Below are 10,473 nucleotides of genomic sequence, written 5' to 3'. Positions count from 1 at the left end.
ATAATACCCAAGCTTATAACTCAATTTCCCAAGAGGCGGATGCAGGGGGATCATATGCTTTGGAGCAGTTACCCTGCACAATAAGCTCAAGAAACTTGGCAAGGAACGAAAGTCAGCAAAAAAAAAATAATGATTAGTGGTTCATTTTGGGATTGGACACCAGAAATGAAAAATAATTTTAAGTGTATATTATTATTAATTATAGTCACCAACAGATATTTGAATTTACTCCCACTATTTTTATTTTATACCTAGTGATAAAAATAATCAAAATATTGCTCCACTCACACCCCGTAGTAATCTATATCTATTATTCTCAAAATATTTAAATTCTACATTCATGTGAAAGAGCCCAGTGTTCATGTCTACTTAGTATTTCCTGAGAATTTTCAGCATCTTTTTGCTTATTCCCTTTTTGAGGACATACACGTTTTCTCTGGGATCTTTTCCAGATATTGGTCCCCTCAAATCTGGTGTGCTTTTTTGAAATAATATCAATGTCTCTACTAGGTATGATGCAAAATATACAGAATTAATTTGCATACATCTCTTTGTTCTACAAATATAATATGCCATGTTTTAAAACATTGTTTCAATGAACTACACAATTAGATATTTTCGAGAAAATTGCTGAAGTTCTTGTATGTAAACATGTCATTGTTAATTCTGTGAGAAGTGACAAAAACAGGAATGTTTCATTATGTTATTTTACTATGTGACTGGAAGAACAAAAAGGATCAGCAACTACATACAAGCTTACAAAAGAAAATGTTTAAAACATTCTCTGTGTTATTGTGACAAAAACCCCAAACTTGGTTTTATTGATGATTTTTATAGGAAAAGAGAAGAGACTGTGGCATGCTAGTCAATCTTTCTGGCAGAAAACAAGGGTAGATACTGTGCATTTCTGGCTTAAATAAAGGTCACAAATTTTGATCTGGGGTTCTAAATGTGAAAACATATTAGCATTTTAACATGTATCTTTAAAGCCCTCCCAAGTATTTGCAAGTTCACCAGCAACAGCAGAAGAGAAGCAACTTTAAAAGCATTTATACCTATGATGAAGACAATTATGAACTGAAAATACTCCTTATGATCCCTGCTCTATAGTCTAACTTTTATCAACATTCTACATTGTTAACCAATGAAATTCATAAGTTTTGTCAAGTTATAAATGATTGTGTAGTCTTCTAGACGCAGAATTTATTTGTTCTGACCAGTTGAGGTAGTTAACATAGGGAGGTTATATCTAATTTTGAAATTTTCTGTTTGGAAATAAAGATATTCCATGATGTTGAGTATGACCATTGTTTTGCAGATGGGCTAGACTTCAAAGAATGTAACACAGTGTTATCATAAAAGTGTTGATGTTTATTTATTATAGCACCATTGAGACATTATGAAGTTGGAATTGGTAAAAAAATAAAACAAAAGCATTTGAACTGTATTGGTGGGTGAAACAGCAAAAAAATTGTATTCTATTTTTGTCAAATTATGCTTTTTCCAAAAGTTTGGAAATAAATAACTGGAATTTAGTTGGTCACTTTCACTGGTTGACGAGATTAAAGCAAGAGGAACACATGGATGTGGTTTTTGTTTTGCTGGGGTTTCAGAGAGTTTGGCTTATAAAAAGCAAACAGGGCCAATGTCCACACCAAATTCTTGATCAGGACCACCAATGTCATAGGGTGCGATATCTATGATGGGGAGTCTCATGGCCTTGCGTGTTTGATATTCAAAGACTGTCTTGCTCCATTCACCAGTGTGTTTCTATTCAAAAGAGAAAAAGATGTGTTAGAAAAAGTCATGACTTTATTTTTATCTACAGATTATCCTTAACTGATCACACATATTTTCTGATCCCACAAAGCAGTTAGTATACATGGAGCCTTCTAGATATATGAAAACATCTGTATTTAAAGTTTTAATGTTCTCAGTTAATCAAAATCTGGCAAGACTCAAAAGTTGCCCCGAAGGGAGATGGCCATGGGCTAGCTCACTCCCAAGCCTGCTTCTGCTGACTGCTGCCACACTATGGTTGACTTACAAAGAAGTAGTTGAGTCACTCGCATCAGCAATGGCTCACATTAGAGGTCAGTTAGCCCACTTAATGACTTATGAGAAAAAAAAGAATAGATCTTAACTCGTTACGTTTTTAAGGCAATAGTAACATCTGACATACCTCATATAATTAACAGTATGTGTAATTTACAGTGAATATCCCCATTATCAAAGTTGTTTTTATAAATTTAAATTTCAATCATTTTTATTTCAACATTTCATCTAGAAGTTAAGAGCTATTCAATTTTTTCAAATATTTACCATCTTCCCATAAGAATTAAGTAGAGGTTATATAATTCCTGCTTCCAATCAGCTTTTGTCTCCCTTACTGATTTTATTGCTTCTCAAAATAGCTTGGATGATTAAGCAATAAATTTTGAGTATATTTGCCACCCTATGTGAAAAGACATTGTTACTTACAGTGCAGCCATCCTCTAGAACTGTGTAAGTGAATTTGCTATTTCCTTCAGCCTTGAATTCTCCCTCATTGGATCCCATCAGCTTCAGAGACTTCTTTACATTGCCATTGGCCTGATCCATGTAGGCAATGCTGTTTTTGCAGTGGTATGTAATGTTCTGGGAGGCCCGGCTGGAAAGAAGTCTGAGGAAGGCCAGCTGTACATCAAGGACATCTTCAGGAAGATCAGGATTGCCATAGCTGAACTATAAAAAAAATAGTACATCTAAGTTTGTGAGTGAAACCTAGGGTAAGGGATTCATACAACATTAGCATGGACATTGCGTTATAACTTGTTCACACACATTGTATGATTATATTTTATTGTGTGCAGAGGTGAATGCATTAACAAGTTAAAGAAGGGTGTTTACATGAAACGGCCTTGGTATAATTTAGCCTTTTATAGGAATAATAATTGTCTAACCACAGGCTTTATTTGGGGTGTTCTACTTAGCAACCATAAACAAGTAAAAGGAAAAAAGTGTTAGTAGGCACATCTCAGTTTAAAAGGTACATATCTTTTCTTACCTGAAAGCCACCATTCATAGATTCTCCAAACCAAACATGTTTCTTCTCAGCACCAGCATCTGTCCACCAGTGCTTCCGCGGGACAGTCATGGGACTGGCATTTATGCATGTTTCTCCGGTTTCCATATTACAGAACACTTTTATAGCATCCATCTTGCAGCCTTGGTTAGGATCAACCCAGTATTCTCCTGGAACGTCACCAAAGGGATAATGGGAATTAGTTATAAAATTTAGAAGTGGAGCCTGACCAGAAGATTTGTTTGTTACTTGGTTCAGTGTATGGAGTACTAATGTGTCTTTTTGAAGTATATAGCACAACTGGTTGATATTTCTGAAGTAGAAGAATTAAAAGGAAAACACAGTGTTACCATTGACTGATGATATACATATTGGTGTGTTTGATTTGTCTAAATATCTATCACCTGGTACTTTAAAGAAAGCACCATAGACCAGATTTGTGGCATCATATTTTAGCTTAATTGGTACTTATTTCCTACTTTAAATAATTACCAGAAGTTAGTCTGAGTAAAAGCAGTGGTCTACCAAGATATTTAAAAGTTTGAAACAGGCTGGGGATTTAGCTCAGTGGTAGAGCGCTTACCTAGGAAGCGCAAGGCCCTGGGTTCGGTCCCCAGCTCCGAAAAAAAAAAAAAGCTTGAAACAATTTTGAAATAATATTTCAAAATTTGAAAATGTAAAGACTAAGTTTATATAATAAATATACTTTAGTAATGAAAAATAAAATGAGGCATGCCACAGTAGGTAAAAACGAGAGTGATTAATGAAAAAGAGTTTGAAATTTAACCATTAGTTCATTAAAACGGATTCTTTAAAGATATAATGTAATGATAAAATAATAAAATTATACTTATCTAACCATGGAAATAAGATGATATATGCTACTTGCTCATTTAAATCATTCTGCTTTGGTATTCAGAAATATTTGTGCTAAAATTTCCATAGAAATGTCCGTAAAGTTTCTTATATATGAAATACCTTGCAGGTACTTTTGTTATAATACTCCTTCAAACATTGTTTTTCTTCTTTACTATCGAGCATTTTCAACTCAATTAACAATGTTCTGATAGTATAAAAGGCTCAAAATATTTTTCATTAGAAACATTTTCTTGGCCAAAGTCTAACACAGGCAGACTTTTTTCAGTAAGTGACAGCATGAGAGATAAAGACTCAAGCATACCGCTCTTGAGTTCAGGGTGGCAGAATTTCAGGTCTCTGCAATTCCGAGCAGGGTTTTTTCTAGAACCATCAGGGCTGATAAGACTCTCTATTTGTCCGTTAACAGACTTGAGTGAAGACATGATCTCCTCAGTGTTGATCTTGAAATCCATTGGATCATCCCCGTAATATGGTGAAAAGCCGCCAGACTTTTCACCTCCAACTCCAGCAATGGCAGCACCGCCACCACAGCAGGGACCAGGGGCACCAGGGGGTCCAGGGGGTCCTGGCTGTCCAGGGTGACCGGGCGAGCCCTAGACAAGTAAAAATATACACTATAGAAGGGTTTTCTTTGACCTCCACTGAAGGACTATGTCACTTGTCTAGAAAAATGAACCATAAATAATCCATGTATGTTGTGACAATTACTTTAATGAAAAAGTATTTGGAATGTTTTTAGTCTCATGATTGTCGATTTATAACGAATATGATCTGTTACCTACAAATAATGTTATTCTATTATATCGGAGTAAGTAGTATTGAGCATAAGCTTCATCATTTCCTCTGGGTAAAGATGTAAACAACCCAGAAGGCATAATACTAACCTGAATAGAATAAAACAGGGACTTCATCATTGGGGCTCAAATTATGCTTGCGACTTATTAGTTTTTCATTTGTCACATGTCATTGTCAATACAATGGTTTGCTATTACATTGGTCCTGACACTGTACAGTAAGAAGGCATTAGCCATGATTTTATCAGTAGCAATACAGAAGTTTTATAGGTTGCTAAATCAATAAAACTCTATAGAAATAAAATGATCTCTGAGTTTTCTGATGTGAGATCAGCATGGTATAATTTATTTGGTTAGTTGAGTACATGTCATTTTATTGAGATGTCACTTAGCAGAGCATATATATATATATATATATATATATATATATATATATATATATATATATAATTGTGGTGTAAAAGGTATTAATGTAATCGAGAATGCATTAAATCAGCTTTCACTTTCTAAGGTAAGTGACTATCCTGTCTATTTCAGTTTACAAACAATGCAATGTTGATGAAACATTGTATTACAGCAAATTAAATCATAATGTATATGCATTTTTACCTCAGATCCTCTTTCACCTCTGTTACCTCGAGGCCCTGGTGGTCCAATGGGACCTGGATGTCCACTTGATCCATCTTTTCCAGGAGGTCCATGTGGACCAACTGGGCCCTTAAGAAATGAAGATGATGATGTTTTAATGCTGAAATATATTCCTGCTGTATAAACATGTTTGAAATATTCACCTTCCAGTGTACTTACTCTGGGACCTGCAGGGCCTGGACTACCAACTGCACCCTGGTGTCCAGCAGCACCCTGGAAAGTAAGAAAGAAGAGAGACCAGTGAAGAACTCCAGGGCTTAGGGAATGGACTGTTCTCAGTCTCTGCAAAACCCAATGATTAGGATGAAACAAATATTTCTCTCTCTTCCACTTATTGTTTCTTGCCAAACTATTATTTCAAATAAGCCCTTGAGTTTGTATCTCATCTCTCCAGTCCATCTCATTAGTCATGCAATGAAGGAGAACTCCTAAAAGTGGATGCACTTACGGGAGAACCTGGGGGACCTGGATTGCCAGGGAATCCTCGATGTCCTTTGATGCCATTAGAGCCACGTTCACCAGTTTCACCTTTGTCACCTCGTGGACCTTGGGGACCCTTTAAAAATATATTTTAAATTAAGATTATTATCATACAGACATATTGAGATATTAAAATCGAGCTTATAATAAACCTATTATAATCTATATAATTGTATTAGCTTTATAACAAATATTATATAACATCCTATAAGATTTATATTAATAAGTGTATTATATTATTTTAGTAGAAATCCCTATCAAAGGAGACTTCGCAAATGTAAGAACAAAGATTATTTATGATTTAATTTTGGATTGACAATTGTAATTCTTAGGATTGATGTCTATATCATTATCTTTTTGATACTGAATTTTTTCTGTATCATAAAATGAAAGTTTTCATTTTTTCCATAGTTACATATCTGTCATCCTAACTATTTTCTAGAGATTTCAGAAAGCAACAGGGTGTTTCTCATACACCAAAATGGGTTTTAAACCACAACAGTACAAATTTCTAATACTTACAGGAGCACCCCGAGCTCCAGCAGGACCTGGAGCACCAGAAGGACCAGCAGGACCCTAGAATGCAAGCAAGCAATTGAACAAGTGCACTTTGAACTGAATCTTGTCACTGATTCAACTCCATTTTAAAAAGTTGACTGTGTAGGGAGTACAGAAGGATGTGAGAAGAATAGGGGAGGGTAAACATATTGTATAAAGAATTGATTAAAAATTAAATACAGTAAACAATTCTGAAATTTATTCAAAAATGAAAAATTTCTTGAAAATGCTAACTTCACTGTGGTGGGATCGTAGCACAATACTGTTATTGTAAGCTAGAGTGCTATACATTCTGATTTCATTCCCACAGTATACAGAAAGCTGCCCAATTAATACCAAAGGAAGTCAGTACATGTCAGGATGGCAAAAGTACCATCCTATTGCCCCACCCCAGCCTCTTTTTGAGAGATGAGGGAATGTATCGAGAGAAGCATTGTATTAGAACTCACCGTTTCTCCTCTGTCACCATTTTTTCCAGATGGACCAACAGGACCAGGTGGTCCTGGATGACCAGGAGCGCCTGGGGCACCAGGAGAACCATTTTCACCACGATCACCCTAGAAAAAATTCATGGCTCTCACATAAGCATGATGACCATTAGATCTAATTACACATGTCTACTGTACATGGATTTGTTCTGTACCTTGCCACCAGGAGATCCGTCTCGACCTGGCTGACCATCTGATCCAGGGTTTCCCTAGTTAAAAGAGAGCCTTTTACTCTTTTAAAAGATAATTTATAGTTTGTAAACAAAGTGTCACATACATTGTAGCAGTTTTGAACAAAGGATATTTTTGTAAAATTTCCTTCCCTGTCATATCCCATTCCATTGCTGCTCTCCTATGCTAGTGGAAGCCAAAGTTGGTCTTGGTGACAAGAAATCACACATATTACATACAATGTGGTTTAACTCTTTGAAGAACCATAATTCTTTAGCAGATATGTAAGGTATTTATATTCCTAAAGTTCCACAAAGTAATATGAAGTGAGTACTAATAAAAAGAAAGCCTAAATGGTTTTTAATGATAGCTAATAAATAAATTTTGAGAAGTGGGGAACTAAATTTGTTATGAAAATCTAAAATTGAACTTTATTTAATATTTCCACACTAAATATGTCTCTCAAAAATCACATATTTGTTCAAATATATTCTGCTAATATAATATATTAATTTAAAAATTAAGAATAATCACAAATGAATAATGAACATTTTTATATAAAATTGAATCTTATAATTTTGCATATTAACTCATTTTCTAAATTAATTTGTGATTACATTCTCTTCATTACTGAATATACTGGGAATTGTTCTTGGTCATAGGCCTTTCTATTAACTTACAAAAGATTGATTATCAGAGAGGGAAGGAGAACTCGGTTACAGGGACATGTTTTATTTAAATCTCATACACTAAGGTTTAGTGGACCTTTCTTTAACTAATACTTGAGTTTCAGACTGGGGAGATGGTTCAATGGCTAAAGGTTCTTCTAACTAAGCTTGATGATTTGAATTCAATATCCTGGTTGCCATATGGTAGAAGGGGAAAACTGACTCTTGAAAGCTGTTCTCTGACCTCCAAATGTGCACCATAGTTTCTACGTACTCATGCATATACACACAAACACAATTTAATAATTATAATTTTAAAAGTATAACAAACAATGTGAGCACCTGCTGACTGGTTAAACATTATGATGGCTACTTACATCCCTTCCGGGCTCACCAGCTGTACCAGGCTGACCAGGAAGACCTTGGGGTCCAGGAGGACCACGTTCCCCATTATGGCCACTGGCTCCTGGCTTTCCACTTTCACCCTGAAGACAAAGAAATAAAAGATATTTCACTTTGAGATTCCACCTAATGAGGAGTTACCAGATTGGAGGGTGAAATGTAATTTAGTCAATGTCTATTGATGTTTATGTTTCTTGAACTATGCCCTTTATATGAGAAAAATAGAGAGCAAGGATTTTCGATTTTTTCTAATTGCTCAGGGATTCAGAATAGTAAAATGCTCTCTTAATCAGAGCACAGTCAATTGTAAAGAAAAGAAGCTTATGAGTACAACAAGAAAAATAACAATAAACCATCTCTCAATGACCCTTAGAATTAGGAGTTATTGGAAACTTGCTAGATATACTAATTTAAAATTAATTATATTAAAATTTCCTGCTACTATCTTCTATCATTCTGATTTTGAAAAGGGTACATAAAATGTTATACTATGAAACCTGCTGCAAATGGAATTATGTTAACTTATTTGCTGAATGGATATTTCAGATACTGAGCACTGTCATGTTCTGATAATATCAGTGAAAGAAACCAAGTGTTTTGACCTCAAAAGATGGGTAATTTACATCAATTAAAGCCTTATATATTTATAAGATCAAACAGTTTATTCCTTTATAGTTATTGTTAAGAAACTGAAGAATGCTCACAAGTTTCCTAACAGTGGTGTTTGAGAAAGCAAAATTTTTTTTCTGTGATGTGGCTTGCTTGTGTATACATTCAAAGCTTTTTTATGACTTTCTTTGTCTGTGTGTTTTGGGAAGATTTAATAAAAGTTTTGTTCTTGCAAGCCTAAGAGTGTCAAGAAGGTAAGCTCTTTGATAATGTACACCTTGATTAGAAACCTTTTTATATATGATTTGGTGTAGAAATCTCTATACCTAGGAAGGGAAGCAAACATCAGATCCAAAGTGACTACACATACCTTGATACCCTGAGGTCCAGGGCTACCCCGTGGACCTGGCATGCCTGGTGGTCCAGCAAGACCTCGTGCTCCAGTTAGCCCTGCAATTCCAAGTGGACCTGGAGATCCCTGTTGCAATAGATAAGGGAGGCTCAGCTCATTGCTACAAAGTTGTATTTTCCTCATTATGTTTGTTATCAGAAAATGGGGTCTACCAACAGAATAGGAAAAGTACTCACTGGAGGACCCTGAGCACCAGGTGGCCCCTTCTCTCCTGGTTGGCCAGCATCACCTTTTGGTCCAGCTACTCCAGGGTTTCCAGGAGAACCACTGTTACCTGCAGGACCTGGAGGGCCATCCTTGCCAGGAGCACCACTGGGTCCTGGGGGCCCTGGATTACCCTGCAAAGAATTTAAATTTTAACATGGTAGAAAAGGTCTTTTTGCTTTCCTTGCCTTTTATTTATTTTTGATTTTATATGGGATTTGGTAAATGCCAAAATTTGGTAGGTATCAAAATATCACTTTCTTATTCTAGACAAATGGAGTCTTTCTGTATGTTTCATTGAGAAAAAAAAACTGTAGAGAACTTACATTGTTGCCGGGAGGACCAGGAAGACCACGGCCACCGGGAAAGCCAGCAGCACCCTATGAAATGACAATGTACTAATTAGTGCAAAACTGGAACAAAAAATCTGCAAACACATAAATATAAAGGAAAGGAATGGACCAGGAATTCAACTCTATCAAGTCATTTAGGGTTTGCCAGCTCCCTTTGAATTTACACAAACTATGAGACAAAAAACAAAACAAAACAAAACCCTGACTATCACATTCTTCTGGTCACTATGTGGTCTTCACCTAGATTGGAATCAATAAATATGTTCAATAACAGTCACAGAGTGATGGCTATGAGAATCCATACTCACAGGACCGCCAGGACTGCCCCGTTCACCCTTTACACCTTGAGGCCCAGGAGGACCCTAAACACAAATGAGAAGAAAGGAATATTGAGTAAAGTAACAAAATAAAAATTTTAGAAAAGCATTAAGAATTGGGAAACCAGTAATGTTCCCTTAAGAGATTAAATTAGGTCACCTATGATAATATCCAAACTACTAAAAATAAAATTAAAATTACGGTCTATATTCCTGTGAAAATTATATTCTCCTCTAACACAAAAATGTTACATGGAATATTATCTTCGTATTAACCCTAAATGTCTTAGTGAATGGTTTACCAATAAGACTTACAGCAGGTCCAGAACCACCAGGGGGTCCTGCGGCACCAGGAGGGCCTCCTTCACCTTTCTCTCCGGGGGCACCTCTTTCTCCTTTAGCACCTGGTTCACCATTCTGCCCCTG

General features: G+C 35.8%; 1 protein-coding gene across 1 annotated transcript in view; it reads right to left on the bottom strand.

Moving 5' to 3' along the window:
• Positions 1–1,350: 1,350 nt before the first annotated feature.
• The window catches only part of Col3a1 (collagen type III alpha 1 chain), a 35,933-nt gene continuing 26,810 nt past the window's right edge, over positions 1,351–10,473 (bottom strand). Inside the window, exons 36-51 of the mRNA NM_032085.1 lie at positions 10,363–10,470; positions 10,039–10,092; positions 9,704–9,757; positions 9,350–9,511; positions 9,132–9,239; positions 8,128–8,235; positions 7,067–7,120; positions 6,873–6,980; positions 6,388–6,441; positions 5,834–5,941; positions 5,545–5,598; positions 5,347–5,454; positions 4,245–4,536; positions 3,047–3,234; positions 2,482–2,724; positions 1,351–1,770 (exon numbers count right to left, since the gene is read on the bottom strand). Coding sequence (NP_114474.1) covers positions 1,624–1,770; positions 2,482–2,724; positions 3,047–3,234; positions 4,245–4,536; positions 5,347–5,454; positions 5,545–5,598; positions 5,834–5,941; positions 6,388–6,441; positions 6,873–6,980; positions 7,067–7,120; positions 8,128–8,235; positions 9,132–9,239; positions 9,350–9,511; positions 9,704–9,757; positions 10,039–10,092; positions 10,363–10,470 — 1,950 coding nt within the window. The 3' untranslated portion in view covers positions 1,351–1,623. The remainder of the gene's footprint in view (positions 1,771–2,481; positions 2,725–3,046; positions 3,235–4,244; positions 4,537–5,346; positions 5,455–5,544; positions 5,599–5,833; positions 5,942–6,387; positions 6,442–6,872; positions 6,981–7,066; positions 7,121–8,127; positions 8,236–9,131; positions 9,240–9,349; positions 9,512–9,703; positions 9,758–10,038; positions 10,093–10,362; positions 10,471–10,473) is intronic.

Source organism: Rattus norvegicus, chromosome 9 (assembly GCF_036323735.1).
Source record: "Rattus norvegicus strain BN/NHsdMcwi chromosome 9, GRCr8, whole genome shotgun sequence".
In the NCBI taxonomy this organism is placed as follows: Eukaryota; Metazoa; Chordata; class Mammalia; order Rodentia; family Muridae; genus Rattus; species Rattus norvegicus.
This window is presented reverse-complemented; position numbering and strand designations above follow the sequence as displayed.